Consider the following 22549-nt stretch of genomic DNA (forward strand, 5'->3'; position numbering starts at 1 on the left):
AAAATCTTAAAAAACAAAAACAAAAACAAAGCAAAGCTATATAGTAAGCATTTATAGAAGACACCTTTCAGGGAGGTTGCCCAAGAATTTTAGGGGGACCTCACATTCCTGCACTCAGAGGAGGGCTGAGTAGGTGTCTGTCTGATATAAGCCCAGATCTTCAGATCAGAGAACTGTCCAGATGTGGCTTCCTGGCTCGGGGAGAAGCAGTCCAGAGGCTATATTGGACTGATCAAATTCTCTCAGGAATGTGAAACTGGCTTGGTGGCACTAGACCAAACTGTCTGGATGGCTAATTTCTACCAAAGCCAGTCAGAAGAGAGAGAGTATGGACGTCCTTAGTTTTTTGTTTGTTTGAAGATTTTATTTATTCATGAGAGACACACAGAGAGAGACAGAGACATGGGCAGAGGGAGAAGCAGGCTCTCTGTGGGGAGCCCGATGCAGGACTCAATTCTAGGACCCCGGGATCACGTCCTAAGCCCAAGGCAGATACTCAACCACTGAGCCACCCAGGTCCCCACATCTTTAGTTTCTAATGGCTTTCCAGTTTCTTTTTTCTTTTCTTTTTTTTTTTTTTAAGATTATTTATTTATTTATCCATAGAGACACAGAGAGAGAGAGAGGCAGCGACACAGGCAGAGGGAGAAGCAGGCTCCATGCAGGGAGCCTGACGTGGGACTCGATCCAGGGTCTCCAGGATCATGCCCTAGGCTGCAGGCAGCGCCAAACCGCTGCACCACCGGGGCTGCCCGGCTTTCCAGTTTCTAGCTCTGTTTCATGCTGAGATCCAGGGATACTTCCTGCACTTGGGGTTTGTGAACTATCCCTTTTTATTTTTTAATTTTTTCAAATATTTTATTTATTTATGCATGAGAGACACAGACAGAGAGAGGCAGAGAGAGAAGCAGGCTCCATGCAGGGAACCCGACCCAGGACTCGATCCCGGGTCTCCAGGATCACGCCCTGGGCCGAAGGCAGGTGCCAAACCACTGAGCAACCCAGGCGTCCTGAACTATACCTTTTTAATAAACATTAGTGGGTTTCTCACTCTTCTAAGCAAATGATCTCTATACAACACAGCCCCTCAAATGTTTAATGAAACAAAGTTAACTACCCACTTATACCTTTGTGGTTTTGTGGGATAATGCATCTATAACATGTTACCTTCTAGACTAGATTCCCAAACTGATTATCACAATAACTTGAGGAGTTTTCTTTTTTTTTTTTAAAGATTTTCTTTATTTATTCATGAGAGATACAGAGCGAGAGCGAGAGCCAGAGAGAGAGAGAGAAGACAGGCAGAGGGAGAAGCAGGCTCCATGCAGGGAGCCTCATGTGGGACTCGATCCCAGGTCTCCCGGATCAGGCCCTGGACTGAAGGCAGCACTAAACCACTGAGCCACCAGGGCTGCCCAGGAATTTTCTTTCTTAGAGAAAAACTATAAAACAGGCGCCTGGGTGGCTCAGTTAAGCATTTGCCTTCATCTCAGGTCGTGATCCCGGGGGTCCTGGGATTTAGCCCAGCATCAGACTCCCTGCTCAATGGAGAGCCCACTTCTCCCTCTTCCTCTGCCACTCTCCCTGCTTCTGTGTGTGCTTGCTTGCTCTCTCTCTCTCTCTCTACCAAATAAATAAAATCTTTGAAAACAAAAACAAAACAAACTATAAAACAAAAACAATTTCCAGGCCTACGCTAAAACTCCTCCAATTAGAAATTTCTGACTTTTGGGGCCTAAAAAACTTTTTCCCCAAAGGATCTCCAGGTGAATCTGATGACTGCCTCTGTTTAACAATTACTGGTCTAGACCCTTGCTATTCAAAGGTGCACTGGAGAACCTGTTAGAACCCAAGAATCTCAGGCCCTACCCTAGACCTATTAAATCAGAAACTGGAGTTTCCCAAGATCTCCAGGTACACTGAAGCTAGAGAAACACTGATGTAGAGAGAATCTGCTCTGTATAATAAAGGCAATGAATTTGATAAGTTATAGGAATAAAGTGACCTGCAATCTAGAAAGATCCAAGTTTCTTCTATGAAATCTGAGGGCTGACTAAAGCTTATTTTAGTCTACTGTGTCAGATCATTCCTCTTTTTTTTTTTTTTCTTTCCATTTCTTTGTCTTAAAACAGGGCTCCATTTATGCCATCTGGAAAAGGTGTGGAGAAAGGTTTCAACTATTCATGTCCAAGAAAGTGTTAAGTCCAGTCTCTCTAGTTCTGGGATTGGGAGAAATCTAGATTTGAAGTCCACATTTGCTATCTATTAGCTGTGTGATCTTAGGCAAGTCAGTTAACCTTTTCAAATCTTTTTTTTTTTTTTTTAAGATTTCATTTATTTACTCATGAGAGAGAGAGAGAGAGAGAGAGAGAGAGAGAGAGAGAGAGAGAGAGAAGCAGAGACACAGGCAGAGGGAGAAGCAGGCTTCATGCAGGGAGCCTGATGTGGGACTCGATCCCGGGACTCCTGGATCACGCCTTGAGCCAAAGGCAGATGCTCATCTGCTGAGCCACCCAGGCACCCCAGCCTTTTCGAATCTTGTTTTTTATCTATAAAACTAGAATAATATCTGCCTCTAGGATTGCTAAGAATCTAATAAAGTGTCTGGCACAGGGCTTGGCACAGAATTGGTGTCTAACAAGTAACAGTTAATAGTAATACACTATTCTAATGTTTAATTTCCTATGGTGCAGTAGTTTCATCTACTCTTGAAAAACATTTGATACAAGGGAAATGAAAAAGTTGGTAATATCTGGGTCTCTAGAGGGCCCAGGAAACAAGGAGTTTATCCCTAACCTCACTCTTGCAGAGGGATGACAAAGCACCATGTGAAGGACAGAACCTTTTTGCTTTTTCAAACGAAGGGAAAGGAATGTGAATGAGCTGCCACAGAATATCTCCCCAAGCACTCTGACAAGGGGTCAACCTTTCATGCAGCTTCTGTAACAAATCCTAGAATGGGGCTGTTCTACACTAACCTACTGGGATCCCTGCCAGGAACTAACAGCATGGCAAGGTTAGTTTGAGTCTCAATGGCTCCCTGAAACCTACAACCTAAAACAGAGGAAAAACAAAGAAAGCAAAATCCTTACAATCAGGAAGCATATAAGACAACAGAGTACATCTCTGAATGCAGGTTTAATGTGTATGTATATATCTATATCTATACACATTCATATTCATATATATATGAAATATGCATACATAGAAAAATCAAGGCAGCTTAATAAAATGGAGGGGCTCACAATGTTTCTGAAACTCCGAAGTGTTTTAGCTGGAGCCTAATGAAGAGAGGAAAGCAAATCCACACAGGTCACACAGACATCAAGGTAAACTATACTGAGTCAGACAGAAAAAGGCACAGCCTAAGTCTGCTGAAAGTGGAGTAAAGGGAAGACAAATGAAATCAAAGCAGCAGAATACATTCCCTATCCCAAACCAAGATGAAGAGGAGGAAAGGAGAGTCAAGACCAAGAAAAACAAGGGAAAATGGTTAGACAATATGTATCAAAAATTAACAAGTGTAAACAAACTTTACAGTTATTTTAGGAACTTACACTAAGGAAATAATGATGGGTGATAGTCAGTAGAGCATTCAACTCTTGAGTTCTGGCCCCTTGTTGGGAGTAGAGTTTACTTAAAAAAAAAATGTAGTAGGGGTGCCTGGGTGGCTTAGTTGGTTAAGCATCTGCCTTCAGCTCAGGTTTTGATTTCAGGGTTCTGGGATTTATATAATTACAAAGTCTATATCCTAATTCCAGGCAATACCATCCAATCAGAAAAAATAGGGTATAGGGTACAGGAACGCCTGGATGGCACAGTCAGTTGAGTGACTTTTTTTTTTTTTTTAATTCATGAGAGACACACAGAGAGAGGCAGAGACATAGACAGGGAGAGAAGCAGACTCCCTGTGGGAGTCCCATATAGGACTCAATCCCAGGACCCTGGGATCACGACCTGAGACAAAGGCAGATATCTGCTCAACCACTGAGCCACCCTGGCACCCCGAGGGTTTGACTCTTGATCTCAGCTCAGGTCTTGATCTCAGGGTTGTGAGTTTAAGCCCTATGTTGGGGTCCAGGCTGGACATGGAGCCTATTTTAAAAAAATAAATAAGTGAAAATAAATAAATAAATAAATAAATAAATAAATAAATAAATAAATAAATAAATAAATGTAAATAAAAGAACTGGCCTACTAGTCTAATTTTACCCAAGTCCTCACTTCTTCCTATGGAAGACAGAAATTGATTTTTATAGCACTCAAAGATGCTAATATTGATGTACAGATTATTTAGAAGAAAACAATTTCTATACAAGATATTCTCAGCTTTTTCTTCCCCTACAGCGTTTTTAGGTATAAAGCCATCTACTCAGAATTAGCAGGGAGCCTTACTTATCTCTAAACTACAAATTACTAGAGAAGAGAGACTGTAGTCACATATTAATTACTTATCTGGTATATTAAAAGATTATAAGCTTTCAATAATAACAGTATTAAAACAATGATAATACTACATAATCCTTTTTTCACTTTTACTTCCTGAGCATTATAGCACAAAGACTTAATTAAGGACAATATGATTGTGTACTTGCCCATGAGAAGAAAGATCTTTCTCTAGATATTATTATTATTTTTAAATATTTTATTTATTTATTCATGAGAGACATATAAAGAGAGGCAGAGACACAGGGAGAGGGAGAAGCAGGCTCCATGCAGGGAGCCTGATGTGGGACTTGATCCCGGGACTCCAGGATCACGCCCTGGGCCGAACGCAGGTGCTAAACCTCTGAGCCACCCAGGGATCCCTTCTAGATATTATTTTGAGCTCCAAAAAATTCCTTGTGTGATTCATAAAGGAAACTCTGATGTGTCTGGGTGGCTCAATTGGTTAGGCATCTGCCTTCGGCTCAGGTCATGATCCCAGGGTCCCTTCTCAGGGGGGAGCCTGCTTCTCCCTCTCCCTCTGCCTGCTGCTTCCCCTGCTTGTGCTGTCAAATAAATAAATAAATATTTAAAAAAAGAAAAAAGAAACTCCTTTTATTATATATCTTATGCCACTGTATTTTACTCTATCTCTCCAGAGAAGATGTATAATATATAATAGTGTTCAATCTTTGTCAGTAGACAAGAAATGAATGATAACTGAGCAAAGGCCACTTCCACCATTGTTTTAGGCTAAGAAAAAACAAGATTCATCTTGGTAAAGTGACATTTAAAAAACCAAGTTTATGAAGAATGTTTTATCAATAATAATGGAAATTTAAAAATGTAAGACAGACCATCAGAAGCTTCTCTTTTTATTTATTTTAAAGATCTATCTATCTATCTATCTATCTATCTATCTATCTATCTATGACAGACAGAGAGAGAGGCAGAGAGAGAGACGCAGAGACACAGGAGGAGGGAGAAGTAGGCTCCATGCCAGGAGCCTGACGCGGGACTCGATCCCGGGACTCCAGGATCACACCCTGGGCCAAAGGCAGGTGCTAAACCACTGAGCCACCCAAGGATTTCCAGCTTCTCTTTTTAAAGAAGCTTCTCTTTTAAAAAAAAATTTATTGGGATCCCTGGGTGGCGCAGCGGTTTGGCGCCTGCCTTTGGCCCAGGGCGTGATCCTGGAGACCCGGGATCGAATCCCACGTCGGGCTCCCAGTGCATGGAGCCTGCTTCTCCCTCTGCCTGTGTCTCTGCCTCTCTCTCTCTCTCTCTATCATAAAAAAAAAAAAAAAAAAATTTATTTAGTAATCTCTATACCCAACATGGGGCTCAAACTCATAACCCTAAAATTCAGAATTGCAAGCTCCATTGATTGAGCCAGCCAGGTGGCCCCTCTCTCTTTTCAAATGTTTTTTCATTTGTCAAGTTCCTGTTTAGTCCTTAACCACATGCATGCATAATTATAGCTATAATAAGCACAGGTAGAATTTTGTATGTTGGGTGGCCGGCAGGCTCAGTCAGAAGTGAGCAATTCTTAATCTCAGGGTTTTTGTTTTTTAAGCTTTATTTATTTATTCATGAGAGACCCACAGAGAGAGATAGAGACACAGGCAGAGGGAGAAGCAGGCTCTACAAGGAGCCCGATGAGGGACTTGATCCCAGGACTCCTAGACCATGCCCTGAGCTAAAGGCAGATGTCTAACTGCTGAGCTACCCAGGCATCCCAAATCTCAAGGTTTTGAGTTCGAGCCTGGTACTGGGTGTAGAGATTAGTAAAATAAATAAATTAAAAAAATTTTTTGCATCTCATTACATTTAACATATCAAATACTTTGAATGTTGGGCCTCCTGAATAGGTCAGTTGGTTAAACATCTGCTGTAGGCCCAGGTCATGATTCCAGGGTTCTGGGATCAAGCCCCACCTTGGGTTCTCTGATCAGTAGGGAGTCTGTTTCTTCATCTCCCTCTGCATCTTCCTCCCTGTTCTCTCTCTCAAATAAATAAATATCTTAATTTTACTTATTTTTAAAAGATTTTATTCATTCATTTGAGAGAGAGAGAGAAAGAAAGTAGGAGAGAGGGTGGAGTGGAAGAGGTCTCAGAGAGGGTGAAGCAGACACCCCACTGAGCAGCCACTTAACCAACTGAACCACTCAGGCACCCTGCTTTTGTTAGTATTTAGATAAAACTTCCAATGATTAAAAAAAACAAACAAACAAACAAACAAAAACTTCCAATGATTATCTTGTTAAAAAAGACTTCTCTTCTTCTGGATAAATTCCCTGAAAATATTAGGTCAAAGGGTATAATATTTTTAGGCTCTTCATTCAACAAAAAATATCTACCAGACTTCCGAAATACGATGCCAAAATACTGTCAATAAAGGGTTTTAGTGGCAATGTATATATATGTATCTATTCCATCACATCCTTATCAGAACTGGTTTATTTAATTTGTACACAGTAAAATATTTTGCTTTTATCTGTACTTTCTATAATGAAGGTAAATATAATTTCCTAATTGTACTTCCTTACATAATTATATAATAATAAATGTAATACAGAGGATTTTTTTTTTTGAGAGAAAGAGAACATGAGTGGGGGTGGAAGGGCAAGAGGGAGGATAAGTAGGCTCCTTGCTGAGAAGGGAAGCCTGAAAGCAGGCTCGATCCTTGGATCCTGGGACCATGACCTGGGCCAAAGGCAAAGAGTTGACCAACTGAGCCACTCAGAAGCCCCTAGATGAATTATTAAAAAGTGTTTAAGCTGCTTGGGATTATTACAACTGGCATACAGAAAGAAGCCATAAATAAGATACAGAAAATGCTCACTATTTACCCTAAGCATACCTCAATCTGGCCAGAAATACACTTTTTTTTTTAGTTTATTTATTTATTCATTCATGAAAGATACACAGAGAGAGAGGCAGAGACATAGGCAGAGAGAGAAGCAGCCATCATGCAGGGACCCTGATGTTGGACTCCAGGGTCATGCCCTGGGCAGAAGGCAGACACTCAACCACTGAGCCACCCAGGCATTGCCAGAAATACACAAAGTCTAGAACCATCAAACTACTGCCACTACTTCTCCTCCTCCTTCACTGCCACCATTAATTATATCAACAATTTACTAAACACAATTTTTAGACGCTGTGCTAACCAACATTTTACTTAATTCTGTTCATGACTCTACTGGACAGGTACTACTCTCTCCAATTATTTTAAAGGTGAGAGAAGAAAGACTTAGAAGAAGGTATCTGGGGCTTGTCCACAGGCACAGAGTTAATGATAAATGGAGCCCAGAATCAGCATAGTAATTCTATCATTTGTACATCTAAAATCTCTCTCCATAAATAAATAAAATAAAATAAAATAAATAAAATAAAATAAGATAAAATAAAATAAATAAAATAAAATCTCTAAGAGAGTCAAATATTCTGAGGAGTGCCTGGGTGGTTCAGTGGGTTAAGCAACTGCCTTCAATTCAGGTCATGCTCTCTGGGTCCTGGGATTAAGCCTCTTGCTTTGGGCTCCCTGCTCAGTGGGAAGCCTGCTTCTACCTCTCCCTCTGCCCTCCCTTCCGCTCATTCTCTCTCTCAAATAAATAAAATCTATTAAAAAAATAAATAAAAGAGTCAAATATTCTGAAAATAACATAAAGACTAATTCTGGGATAAATCTGAACATTTTCTACTAAGCGAAAAATAAACATGTCATTTAAAAAATGGCTAATTTGCAAGTTACTATCTAACTATGAAACAAAAATGAATGATACAGGTAAGTATGCTATACACCTGGCTGGGTCCAAGGAATTCTGAAAGCAGTTAAAAATATCTTCTAGGGTTGCTTGAGTGACTCAGTTGGTTAAGCATCTGCCTTTAGCTCAGGTCGTGATCCCAGGTTTCTGGGATGGAGCTCCGTGTCAGGTTCCGTACTCCGCTGGGAGTCTGCCTCTGTCTCTCTTCCCCCCACCACTCATGCTTGCTCTCAAATAAATAAATAAATAAATAAATAAATAAAATTTAAAAATACATACATACATGTATCTTTTAAAAGGGTGTAATCCTTTTGGGGAAATAAAACAGTAAAATGAGGGAGCACGAATTAAAGATCTGGTCAGAGCAAAACTCCCACACTTAACCGTATTTTGTTTCCCTCTATCTCAAACTAGATTTCATATTCTGCTTTTATCATTTCAGGAATCTGCATATGTAAACTTAGGGACAACATTACAGTTATTTTCTTTTTTTTTTTTTTTAATTTATTTATGATAGTCACACACAGAGAGACAGAGAGAGAGAGAGGCAGAGACATAGGCAGAGGGAGAAGCAGGCTCCATGCACTGGGAGCCTGACGTGGGATTCGATCTAGGGTCTCCAGGATCGCGCCCTGGGCCAAAGGCAGGCGCCAAACCACTGCGCCACCCAGGGATCCCCCTACAGTTATTTTCTTAACCCTCAAGTCTACCATTCTTCCCCCACACCCAAATTAGGCTCCTCAAAACTTTTTCCTCCCATCTAACAGCAAATCACAACCCAAACTCATTTTGTTTGCTTCAATTTTGTTTTAACTTCAGTTTTTTTTTTTTTTTTTAATTTTTTTTTTTTTTATTATTTATTTATGATAGGCACACAGTGAGAGAGAGAGGCAGAGACACAGGCAGAGGGAGAAGCAGGCTCCATGCACCGGGAGCCCGACATGGGATTCGATCCTGGGTCTCCAGGATCGTGCCCTAGGCCAAAGGCAGGCGCTAAACCACTGCGCCACCCAGGGATCCCTTAACTTCAGTTTTAAGTAATCTCCATACCCAATGTGAGGCTCAAACTTACAACCCTGAGATCAAGAGTCACATGCTCTACCAACTGGGCTAGGCTGGTGCCAGCTTTTTGCTTCATTATAATCCACCAAATCGGGATCCCAGGGTGGCGCAGCGGTTTAGCACCTGCCTTTGGTCCAGGGCGTGATCCTGGAGACCCAGGATCGAATCCCACGTCGGGCTCCTGGTGCATGGAGCCTGCTTCTCCCTCTGCCTATGTCTCTGCCTCTCTCTCTCTCTCTCTCTGTGTGACTATCATAAATAAATAAAAATTTAAAAAAATTATAATCCACCAAATCTATCTGTGAAGTCAGTAGTATTCCTCTGACCATTACTTTGGGAAGTGGTGAGAAAAAAGAAAGCAGCCCTGACAACTAGGAATTAGCCTGGTACTATCAGCTAGGCCTTGATATCTTGGTAAAAATAATTTTACAGGAAATTTTCCTGTGAAAGTCCCATTTCCTTAAGCATTCCCCCAAATCGCCCTCAGTTAAGTCCTTTCTATACACCTTCTTTCTGAGAGGTCTTGTGGTTCCCTTAGGTACAGGTTCTCTGTAACTCCAATAAGCAATTGTATCTACTATGTTAAGTCCCTGATAGTCTTTGGCTGAAAGGTATCAGTAAATGAGAAATAAGAATCTAAAATCACATACCTTAAATTTTACATACATTACCACAGTATCACCATCTTTCTCTTCAAACCAACCCCTCTCAAAATATTCCCTTTCCTTTATTTTTTATTTTATTTTATTTTTTAATTTTTATTTATTTATGATAGTCACAGAGAGAGAGAGAGAGAGAGAGGCAGAGACACAGGAAGAGGGAGAAGCAGGCTCCATGCACCGGGAGCCCGATATGGGATTCGATCCCAGGTCTCCAGGATCACGCCCTGGGCCAAAGGCAGGCGCCAAACCGCTGCACCACCCAGAGATCCCTTATTTTATTTTTTAAAGAGGTTTTATTTATTAATGAGAGAGAGAGAGAGAGAGAGAGAGAGAGAGGGGCAGAGACACAGGCAGAGGGAGAAACAGACTCCATGCAGGGAGCCCAACGTGGGACTGGATCCCGGGTCTCCAGGATCAGGCCCTGGGCTGAAGGCAGCACTAAACCGCTGAGCCACCTGGGCTGCCCCCTCCCTTTCCTTTAAAAAATTTTTTTTTATTTAAGTAATCTCTATACTCAATGTAGGGCTCAAACTCAGGAACCTGAGATCAAGAGTTGTATGTTCTTCTGACTGAGCCAGCCAGGTGCCCTAAAATACCCCTCCTAGTTCTCCTCTGACCTTCCTGCTTCAAGGTTCTATCTTTAGCTACCCTTTCAATATCAGATTTTTTTTTTTTAAGATTTTATTTATTTATTCATGAGAGACACACAGAGAGAGGCAGAGACACAGGCGGAGGGAGAAGTAGGCTCCCTGCAGGGAGCCTGATGTGGGACTCAATCCCAGACCCCAGGATCATGCCCTGAGCCGCTGAGCCACCCAGGCATCCCAGTATCAGTGGTTCTTATCCATTTCTGGCTCACAGTACTCTTTTTTGAAAATGTAAAACTATGGACTGCTCCCCATACCAGTCTCCCCACATTGTGCTCAGAAAATACACAGAATAAAATTTTTTCAATTTTAGAAAAGGTTTATGGAACTTAAAAATGACTTCTCTATCCTCTCTCCCATGGTAGTACATTAATGTCAATAATCCCTTATACATGTATTTTTTAAAAATCCCTTATATATAGATGACTATCCCCAAATCACTAACTTCAATCTTTACCCCTCTTTTAAATTTCAACTAAGTGAAAACACAAAACTAAACTCATTTTCTTTTCAAATCTGTTCAATATTGCTTCCTCTTGCCATCCTGCCAGTTATCCAGATTTCAAGACATCAGTATCAATTTTGATTAATCCTCTGGATCACATCTGAGCATCTCACAATCTACAGATTTTATCTCTTTTAAATATATTTAAAACAATTTTTTTGCAGGGGCATCTGGCTGGTTCAGTGGTTGAGCATCTGCCTTTGGCTCAGGTCGTGATTCTGGGGTCCTGAGATGGAGTCCTGCATTGGGTTCCCTGCATGGAGACTGCTTCTCCCTCTGCCTGTGTCTCTGCCTCTCTCTCCGTGTCTCTCATGAATAAATAAATAAAATCTTAAAAAAAGAAAAAAAAAAAGGGTTTACCTGCTGCTTTTTTCAAATAAGGATTTTCTAATACCTCAGCAGAGGTTTCAAAACTATTGCAAGCTAGTTAACTGGGAAATGACCTGCCTTTTTTAGCAGGTACATTCAGTTGAATGCTAATGATTACCAACAGCACCCAAGACAAAAACAGTTTCTAACCTGCAGGTATATTAACAGACTATTTCAGGATAAAATGGTTGTAGTATACTTTTCGTACTTAGTACAGTAAAACTGCTTCATTGACAACAAAATTTCAACACATAAAAACTTAATTTATTATTGAGAATCCAGTACAAACTCTTCTTTCCCCCAAATCTTCACATATTATCCAAAGATAATTCTAATTGTTTAATTTTCCTTTCTTTCAAACTGAGGGAAGTCCCAGGGAATGCAAAGAGCACTGGAGAAAGTTTTTTTTTTTTTTTTTGGAGAAAGTTTTATATTCATTATCACCACTACTACTTTTGCATAAGGAAGATAACTTCAAGTATTTTCCAAGATGTGCACAGCCACCTTCTCAGCACTGGATATTAACCACTCCCACGTTACAGATGGGAAAACAAAGGCACAGATAAGGGAATCATTGTTAAATGTCATCAAGTTCAAAGAGCTGAGTTTCTGGTTCCCTGCTTTGGTTCTGGAAGCTAAGCAAATAACACAAATTATAAAAACAGGTCCTTACTTAATTAAACACACTAGGTTATGAGGAAACAGACAGAGATAGATATTAACAGTAAATTATTACTTAACATTATACAAACCTCCAAAATAGGGTCAATAAATTTAAGAAGGAGACTATGATTAACTTAGTTTATAATTCAACATTTGCTGGGCAAAATACAATAAAGGTATATACAGAGAGTGGAATGAATTCCTCCAAATGGGAGACTTTCTACTCCAAGTGATGATGATTATTCCCTTAAACCATGAGTGGCCTTAGAGAATAGGAAAAGGAAGTTTTGTAGGAGCTTGCCACCACTATTTAGTTTTGAAAGGCTTCTGTATAAGCAGCAACCTTCAACACAAGAGGAAATGAGAACTGGGCCTCAACTACCATGATTATTATTTCCTTCCTTAAAACTCATGTTTAAATCTTTGCCTAGGTCCTTTATAAACAAACACTTTGGGGCACCTGAGTGGCTCGGTTGGTTAAGCTCTGCCTTGGGCTCAGGTCATGATCCCAGGATCCTGAGATCACACCCAGCATTGTGCTCCCTGCTCAGCAGAGAGCCTGCTTCTCCCTCTCCCTCCTACTCCCTCTATCTGTGCTCTCTGTTGAATAAATAAATACAATCTTTTTTTTTTTAATTTTTATTTATTTATGATAGTCACAGAGAGAGAGAGAGAGAGGCAGAGACATAGGCAGAGGGAGAAGGAGGCTCCATGCACCGGGAGCCCGATATGGGATTCGATCCCGAGTCTCCAGGATCGCGCCCTGGGCCAAAGGCAGGCGCCAAACCGCTGCGCCACCCAGGGATCCCCCAATAAATAAAATCTTGAAAAATAAACACCTCTAGTAATTAGTAATTAAAACACTCTTGATCTAGACCAACCTTCTCTCTTTCAACTAATCCAAGATGTGTTTCTGTTTAAGGTGAATTTACCCAGCCATCATGACATTACTCATGTATTCACCCAGGGTAAGGTAAAACAGAGAGCAGCTGGGCCTACATTCCATCCTTTCTCATGCTTCATCAGGAATAATTTCCCACCTCCAGGCCCTGCCTCTCACCATTCCTCTAACATCATGATACTTGTGTTCTTCTGTTCCCATTATATCTGCAATATCCAATCATGGATTGATGTATTTTATCTATTCCTATAATTGTGATTATATAGCTTACTGATAAATTTTTCCCTTCATTCACTTATAACTGTTTTCTAAGTTATTCTGCACAAAAACACTCCCCTCTCCATATAATACTTATTTTTTCTTTCTTGAATCCTTTTCAGGAGGCTACTTTGCAAAGAACAAACATTCGCAACCTGAAACCACCAAACATACCTTTTGTGACCTTTCTTAAAGGAAATATATCTTTAGATTCTACTCAAAAATGTTCGGGGAGGGTGATTTTGCCAAGTGCTATTTTATTTATTTATTTTTTTAAGATTTATTTTAGAGAGAGAGTGCAAGAGCATGAGCAGGCGGGGCAGAAGGAGACAGGGAATCTCATGCAGACTCTGTGCAGATCATGGAACCCAACACAGGGCTCCATCTCACGACCCTGATCATGACCTGAGCTGAAACTGAGAGTCGGATGCTTAACCAACTGAGCCACCCAGGTACCCGCCAAATGTAATTTTAAATATATATTTTTAAATTTTATTTATTTATTCATGATAGACAGAGAGAGAGACAGAGACAGAGACACAGGCCGAGGGAGAAGCAGTCTCCATGCAGGGAACCCGATGCAGGACTCGATCCCGGGATTCCAGGATCACGCGCTGGGCCAAAGGCAGGCGCTGAACCGCTGAGCCACCCAGGGATCCCCTCATTTTAAATATTTTTATATGTGCCCTTAGCCTAGCAGATAAGAACTAGGTTCCCACTATTATGTTTCCTGAGCATCATTCCTTCCTAAATCTTTCCTCTGAGGTCCTTGACTTAAAGCAACATAAAAAAGTGAGGCTAAAGAAACCCTAAAATCAGTGTAACAGCTGTATGGCAAGAGGCCTAAAGAAATAGACTCCTCTGAAGATTTATCAAGAAAGAAATGAGGAAATGGGAAAAGGGACATAAAGAGAGGAAGAAGTTTTCAGCAGATAGGAAGGGGATGGAAAGCAGAGTGAGCCAATCTCCTCCCAAAAGAAACCAATGGGGAAAATGAGCAGTGAAAGGTTTTAGAGCATGTGGAACCAAAATGTATCCAGGTCCTAGAATAAGGTTCATTTACCCCCTAGACACTTACCGTGTTGCATTTTGTGCCACACACCACTTGCCTATGATTCAGCCACTGAGATGCAAACACTTTATTAAGGGTCCCAAGGTGAAACTCTCTTTCCTTCAGGAGACTGGGAAGTTGCTGTGCTGCATAGCCATGCAGCACTCGAGAATAGTTGGTTTCATTCTGAAGCCTGACTTCTCGGTTCTTCAAGTAGTACACTAAGGATCTCTTCACTGGGGGGAGTCTTTTCCTTTTGTGAAGTGAATGATCCCAGCCAAACTGTGGAAAGCAATATTAGAAATTAGGGCTTTGGCCACCTTTGTTCAGAACAAGGGATCCTCCTGTATCAGAGAAATCACCAAGAATTCATCCCGCAGGATTGACATACAACAGAACAGGAATCTCAATACAGAAAAGTCCAGTTTAACTCTTCCAACACTGAAAAGATGCTACTCAGTCAAACCTACGTATGAGAAACAAGGACTGAAAGACAAGGGAAAGGAAGCAGAAAAGAGGTCAAAAGGTTTACCAGGCCTGTTAGGAGCAAAGGATTCAGAGTCCCTAAAGCTATCCTTGATAAGGAAGGGAACGAAGGACCAAATAATTACTATACCGACCTGAGCTGCATCTCTACCCACGCACCGTCTCCCCTCTCAGTCTGTACTCCCCGTGGAGCATGGAGAGTGCAGCTGGGGGCAGACTGGGGTCCCACGCCTTCCAGGGACACGCAATCAGGGCCACCCCCCTGTCACCAGGCCCGCGCTCCAGGCCGTTGAGGAATCGCGAAAAATCAAACACTAAGGGAGTAGGAGGCACGGGAAATCAGAGTATGAAACGCGTTCAACAAGGGCGTTATAGGGATGATACCTGAGAACTGCTGTTTTTTATACCGATCCAAGAGGCAAAAAGCCCAGGTCAGGGAAACCTATTTCCCATATAAAGCACGCAATCATCTCCGCTTCCCGAGGTCCCGGAAGGGGGACTTTACGGTCTCCCAGTATCTTCTGGGAGGTTTTGTTCCTGATTCCCATCGACGTTGGTTTCCCTTCCGCCAAGGACAAGATTGTAGCTTCTTCTCAAGCCCCACGACCGGCTGCAGGGCTTCCCTGGAATAGGCCCTGTTCCAAGTTTCCCTTTAGCTCCTGATTGCTCTGGCCTTTCTGCTCTTCTCTGAATCCCTGAGGGCCGGGCCCGGCCCTGACCCTACAGGCTGGGGCCCCACTCCTGCCCCATCTCTGACTACAAACCTTGGTCCCCGGGTTCCGGTTTCCTGATCTTAGAACCCTCCCCCGCTCTAGGTGCCTCGGCGGTAGAACCCGGGTCCAGGCCTCTCAGCCCTCACCTGCGGGCACTGAGCGTCGCTCCCAGCTCCTGGCGAGGCGGGCGCTTTCCGCTTCCTGCTAACTGCTTTCCGGGCCATAGTGGGCAGCGCCGCAGCGGCCCCGCAGCCACATGGGGCGGGGGTAGCTAGGGTTAGCAAGACGGCGGGTCATATACTGGGCCCCGGGGCCGCGCACTTTTGTGCGCCTGGCCCGGAAAATGGCCCGGACCCGGGGAGGCAAGCAGAGAGAAAGGAGGGAGGGAGGGCAGGGGTCGGGAAAGGGAAAGGGCTGGGGAGGAAGAAACGAGCAGCTCTCAGACGAATTGAGTCTGAAAGGACGGCGAGCGGCGAGAACCAAAACACCCCCTCCCCTTCGCCCGCGCTCCGTCACCCTTGCGCAGCCGCACTCCGCAGCATGTCGCCACGGCGACGCTGCCGGGCCTTCAGGGGTGGGGTTTAGGGCCTGCGAGTGGAGAGTTCGCGGCAGTTGTTTGGCTGCCGCCCGCGCATTTCCAACGGTCGTCAGATGGCCGCTGAGGTGGAAGACCCGGGGTCGAAGGAATCTGCGTTCTGCCGTGGACCGCGGATCCCCGCCTGCCCGTCCGCAGGCACCCGGAAGTGAGGACGGCTATCCTCGCTCGGGTTAGGAATTCCTCCCGGCACACGCCTTTACCCGGCAGCTGCCACTGGTTATCTCTTACTGAGCGCCGCACTTTCCCCGAACCTATCGGAAACGGAGCGCTGACACCGTGGGCTGTACTCTATGCCCGGAGGCAGGACCTCCTTCCTCCACCCTCGCAAGGTGGAGTCCGGCTTAGGGTCCACGCCCGCCTGGCCAGACTTGCCCTCCGCAGCGTTTCTGCCCTGCCTGGCATTACCAGCCCAGGATGCTCCCCAGGGCTCTGGCCGCCTCCTTCCCATCCCTGGGGAGCCCACGGGCTCCATTCTCCACGCAGTCATGCCTCCCTGCTGGCCACCTCCCCCGCCTAACCATCTCTCCTGCCCTAACCGTAACAGCCCCTCGAGTGAGCTTTCCCTCAGCTACGACCTTCAGATTCTCACGACCTACCGGCCACACTGCCTTTTGTGCTTTATGAAATAGGTCTCATGCCTTAAGTTATGTTTTGTATGTCTCCCATGCAGTCCTAAATTGAGGACAGGACCAGGGGACTGCCCCTGCCTGCCTCTCCCTGGGGACCCTGGTTGCATCTCCATGAGGGCAGATGGGGTGAAACTCTGAACCACAGAGAAGAGAGTAGAGTGGATGTTGCTTGTCGGTCAGTTAGATAACGGGGCTTCTTCAGGATCACCCTTGCCTCCATTTTCAGAAGATCCTGTAGGAATTTGCGCTGGCTTCCACTTTCCTCAGGCACAGAAACTCTTTGAGGAAGCAGGATGCTCTTGCTTGGGGTTGACTGTCCTCGGGCTCTAGTGCCCAGTTACCTGATGATGGTTGCTTCAGACCTCATACCTCCAGGGAGCTCTGTTGACCCATCCGAAGCTCTGCCTACAAGATTTGGATTTGTTTTCCACACCAAAACAAAGACCAGATTGAGACAGGGTCCTCTGCCATCCCAAGTGGGCACTGCCACTAATTTCTAATGCCACCTTGGGAAAGGCAGCCCCATCTTACTTCATCAGGCCTATCCCTTCAGAGACATGCACAGAGTGAATGGGTCAGAAGTGGTTCAGTTTCCTTTTTAAGCCTATTGTTCCAGTTCTGTCTTGCCTCACAATGCCCTTGATGACCCAGGAGCCCATTGGGCAAGAATCTGGAATTCCTTTGAGAATCTCTAGGCTCATGCCAGGCTGCACATGGTATTGCCCAGTCAGAGGCTTCAGCCTCATCCTTAAGGTTAGTACGCTTTATCTTGGCATCCCAGGAACTAGCCCCAAATGCACTTCCCAACAGAGCTTATAATTTCTGTGGAATGAAGATTCACCGGGAAGTTTAAAAATCCACAATTGCCTTTATTTATTTTATTTATTTATTTATTTATTTTAAATTTATTTATTTATTTATGATAGTCACACACACACAGAGAGAGAGAGAGGCAGAGACACAGGCAGAGGGAGAAGCAGGCTCCATGCACCGGGAGCCCGACGTGGGATTCGATCCCGGGTCTCCAGGATCGTGCCCTGGGCCAAAGGCAGGTGCCAAACCGCTGCACCACCCAGGGATCCCTATTTATTTTATTAACATGTATTTATTTATTTGAGAGAGAGCACACGCATGTGCATGCAGGTGGGGAGGGGCAAACAGAGAGCAAGAGAGAGAATCTCAGGCAGACTTCCCACTGAGCCCAACCTGGGGCTTGATCTCACTACCTTGAGATCTCTACCTGAGGAGAAAGCAAGAATCAGACACTTAACCTACTACTCACGCACCCAGGTATCACAGTATCATCACTCTTTTAAGAACAATTGTGTGGGGGTACAAGGGTGGCTCAGTTGGTTGAGTGTCCAACTCTTGACTTCAGCTCAGGTCATGATCTCTGGGTTGTAGGATCAGCCCCATGTTGGGCTCCTCGCTCAGTGTGGAGTCTGCTTGAGATTCTCTCTCCCTCTGCCCCTCCCACTCATGCTTGCTCTCTCTCTAATAAATAAATAAATAAATAAATAAATAAATAAATAAATAAAATATTAAAAAAAAAAGAAGACCAGTGATACCAAAAATAAAACCCCCAAACCTGTTGATGATACCAAGGATTGGTAAGGAGGCAGAATGACTGGAACTTTCATACATTACTAGTGAGCATGTAAATTAGTACAATTTGGAAAAATCTATGACAGTACCTACTATAGCTGAGTACGTGTACTTTATAATCCAAAACTTCAACTTCTGATTATAACAACAGAAATGAGTGTTTATGGTCACCAAAAGGCAAAAGAATAATCAGTTTTATTCATAGCAGCTACAAATGGGAAATAGTTCATATGTCAATCAATAGGGACACCTGGGTGGCTCAGTTGGTTAAACATCTGCCTTATCTTTGGGTCCTGGGATCGAGCCCCACGTTGGGCTCCCTGCTCAGTAGGGAGTCCGCCTCTCTCTTTATCCCTCTGCCTCTGCCTTTCTCCACTGCTCGTTCTCTTTCTCTCTCAAATAAATAAATAAAATCTATTAAAAAATGTCAATCAATAGTAGATAAATTGACAGTTCCCATGATGACTTCATTAGGTTTGATAATTTGCTATAATGACTCACAGGACTCAAGAAAATAAATACTATTAACAGTTTATTATAAAGGCTATTATAAAAGATACAAATGAGCAGCCAGATGAAGAGTGAGGTCTGGAAGGGTCCTGAACACAGAAGATTCTTTCCCTATGGAGTTTGGGGTACACTACCCTCATAGCATGTGGATATATTCAACAACTTGGAAGTTCTCTAAACCCCATAGTTTAGGTTTTACGTGGAGGTTACATTATGAAGGCATGATTCATTAAATCATTATTCTTTGGGGCGCCTGGGTGGCTTAGTCAGTTAGGTGTCTGCCTTTAGCTTGGGTCATGGTCCTGGGGTCTCCCTGCTCTGGAATCTGCTTCTTCCTCCCCCTTCTATCAATCCCTCCTGTTCATGCTCTCTCTCTCAAAATATTTTTAAAGTTAAAAAAAATCATTAACTTTTGGTAATTAATTCAATCCCCATCCTTTTTTCCTTTCCCAGAGGTTGAGAAATTAAGGCTGAAAGTTCCAAACCTGGCATCACATGGTTGGTTTCTCTTATATCCAAGGAACCATCCTGAAGGTATCTAAGGAACCATCTTGAGTCACCCCATTAACATAAACTCAGGTTTGATTGAGAATTACTGATAAATAATAAAAGATTGCTTCTCACCATTATCCCTTAGAAAAGTATAAGAGTCTTAGGAGCTTTTGTGTCAAGAACCAGGACAAAGACCAAATACATATCTTATATCCCAATATCATAGTAATAGAAGTCACTGTATTGGGGTGCCTGAGTGGCTCAGTCGGTTAAGCATCTGCCTCTCAAGTCGTGATCCCAGGGTCCTGGGATCAAGCCCCACATCAGGTTCCCTGCTCGGTGGGAAGCCTGCTTCTCCCTTTCCCTGTGCTGCTCACCCTGCTTGTGCTCTCTCTCTGTCAAATAAATAAAATCTTAAAAAAAAATAATAAGTCATTTAACTAACTGCTTTGCTAACTGGTTACTAACTAGGAGAATAATGGAGGCTTCTGGTGTTCAGAAAATTTCTTTTTCAAAAAAAAAAGAAAATTTCTTTTTCTTTTTAAAATATTTTATTTATTTATTTGAGAGAGAGAGAGAAAACGAGTAGGGGGAAGGGCAGAGAGAGCAGCAGACTCCCCACTTAGCAGGGAGCCTGGCACAACTCAGGGCTCAATCCCAGGACCCCAGGATCATGACCCAAGCCAAAGGCAGATGTTTAACAGACTGAGCCCTGCAAACACCCCTGGTGTGCAAGAAATTTCTACGTATGTCCATGTATGTGTGTGTGTATATATATGTATATTTAAAAAATAAAAAATTACTTTTAGTAATTTCTATACTCAAGATGGCTCAAACTCACCACCCTTGTGCTCATTTCGGCAGCACATATACTAAACTCACCACCCTGAGATCAAGAGTTGCATGCTCCTTAAGAGTGAGCCAACCAAAAAAAAAAAGAAGAGTGAGCCAACCAGGTGCTTGCCCCTTTACAGATTTTATTTTTAAGTAATCTCTACACCCAACGTGGGGATTGAACCTACAACCCAGAGATCAAGAGTTGCATGTTCCACCCACTGAGCCAGCCAGGTACCCAGAAATTTCTATATCTTGATCTTGGTGATGATTATACTAGTACTTGCTGATGATTATTACATACATATGTAAAATTCATCAAGCTGCACATTTAAGTATGCAGTTTATGCTAGTATACCTCAGTATAAAGAAATAAACATTGTGGGGGATCCTTGGATGGCTCAGCGGTTTGGCGCCCACCTTTGGCCCAGGGCGTAATCCTGGAGACCCGGGATCGAGTCCTACATCAGGCTCCCTGCATGGAGCCTGCTTCTTCCTCTGCCTGTGTCTCTGCCTCTCTCTCTCTCTCTCTCTCTCTCTGTGTGTGTCTCTCATGAATAAATAAAAAATATTTTTTTAAAAAAAGAAACATTCAAACATTTTTTACCTGTTTTTTTTCCTTTGTACTTTTAAGAGACAATTAGGCTAGGAAGAAGGAAAATTTAGAAACCACAACCCTAGGCTGAAATGAACCTGAGAGGACATTGAATACATCACTTTACTCTCACCTCCACAATATTCTCCAGGCATATGAAAGCCTGAGAATCACCTTTGTCTCTCCCAATTCTTGTACCCTCTCCTCACACATTCACCTATCTATTCCATCACCAAGTCCTATTTATTTTACCTTCAAAATATCTTGAGTTGGGTCACCTGGGTGTCTCAGTCAGTTAAGCATCTGCCTTCAGCTCTGGTCATGATCCCTGGGTCCTGGGATTGAGCCCCACCCTCACCCCCTATCAGGTTCCCTGCTCAGTGGGGCTTGAACACATGACCGCAAGATCAAGATTCACATGCACATTGGGCTGCTTGGCTGGCTAAGTTGATGGAGCATGTGACTCTTGATCTTGGGGTTGTAAATTCAAACCCCGTGTTGAGTGTAGAGATTACTTAGAAATAAAATCTTTGGCCCCTGAGTAGCTTGGTTGGTTAAATGTCCAACTCTTGATTTTGGCTCTGGTCATGATTCCAGGGTCCTGGGATTGAGTCCTGCATCTGCTTCTCCCTCTGCCCTCCCCCCACCCATTCTCTCTCTCAAAATCTTTTTTTGGGGAGTAGGCTGGGTGGCTCAGCTGTTTAGCACTGCCTTCTGCCCAGGGCTTGATCCTGGAGACCTGGATTGAGTCCCACATTGGGCTCCCTTCATGGAGCCTGCTTCTCTCTGTCTCTCTTTATGTCTCTCATGAATAAATAAATAATCTTAAAAAAAAATAAAATCTTTAAAAAAAAATCACAAAATCAAGAGTTCCAATCTTTTTCACTCCCACCCCTCCAAGTCAATCCTTGTGACCATTCCTTCACAATGTGATGTGCAGAAGGAGGCCCTTCAATGGTCAGGGACCCAGGACCTGCTCACTTTTTACATTTTCTTTGGCTTGGTCTTGCCAGGGAGAATAATAACAAAAAAATAGTATAAAATACTTCAGACAAATTGAAATTTTTTTTTGACAAATTGAAATCTGTTATTCATGCTTAGTAACAGTAACTCCTCCTGTTTATTTTACACAGATTCCCTGGAACAAACAAAGCAGATGTTGCCACAATTCCCTGTATGACTCTACCCGTAATGTGTTGGAGCTAATTAACTATCCTTGCTAGCAATGGGCTTGGGAAGAAAGCATTTCTGTTAGGGAAAAGGATTTGGGATTTTAATTCATATGAACGATAATAGAAACAGCAAGAAGGGACCTGGAGGACATGGGAACAGGGACAGGGACAGATGGTAAGCCCTCAATAACTGCTCTCTGATGATGTTAAGATGTTACAGGTCTCTGAGGCCTGTGAATGCTAATATTTTTCATATCTGGGGGCATAGATTACTAAAGAAGGAAGATACTATAAAGAAAACACATCTCATTAAACTTACTCTTACAGAAAACTGAAATCAAAAAAGTCAAGTCATGCAGTCAGACAGTGGATGAGTGGAGACTAAAACCCAGGACTTCTGCTGTAGGTTATTTTCAGTTCTGCCACATTAAATATCTGGGTCCAGCTGAAGTTGCAAGTGGTCTTTATTTTAGCATTTTCCTAGTATTTTCATATATTTTCTTTTTCAAAAACTGAAACTACTCTCAAACTACTTTGAGAGCAGAAATTCTATTTCTATATTTTATGTATAATTTGATGCACATTAATAGATTTTAAGTACA

At 42.9% G+C, this 22549-nt stretch overlaps 1 protein-coding gene and 1 long non-coding RNA gene across 3 annotated transcripts in view; one reads left to right on the forward strand and one right to left on the reverse strand.

Moving 5' to 3' along the window:
• DCAF12 (DDB1 and CUL4 associated factor 12) overlaps positions 1-17284 on the reverse strand; it is a 34773-nt gene extending 17489 nt beyond the window's left edge. The window contains exons 1-2 of one of the 2 annotated variants that reach the window (XM_025432392.3): positions 16954-17284; positions 14341-14595 (exon numbers count right to left, since the gene is read on the reverse strand). In XM_025432392.3, coding sequence (XP_025288177.1) covers positions 14341-14595; positions 16954-16959 — 261 coding nt within the window. In that variant the 5' untranslated portion in view covers positions 16960-17284. Of the gene's footprint in view, positions 1-14340; positions 14596-15658; positions 16022-16953 lie in introns of those variants that run through there. The other variant, XM_025432390.3, reaches the window with a different exon arrangement.
• A 7-nt stretch (positions 17285-17291) lies between these two features.
• LOC112649878 (uncharacterized) lies at positions 17292-22393 on the forward strand. Its single transcript, XR_003129756.3, has 4 exons — positions 17292-17492; positions 19308-19388; positions 21909-22122; positions 22275-22393. It is a non-coding gene; the product is annotated as an uncharacterized LOC112649878 (long non-coding RNA).
• Positions 22394-22549: the final 156 nt, after the last annotated feature.

The sequence above is a fragment of the Canis lupus genome, chromosome 11 (genome assembly GCF_003254725.2).
Source record: "Canis lupus dingo isolate Sandy chromosome 11, ASM325472v2, whole genome shotgun sequence".
NCBI classification, from domain to species: domain Eukaryota; kingdom Metazoa; phylum Chordata; class Mammalia; order Carnivora; family Canidae; genus Canis; species Canis lupus.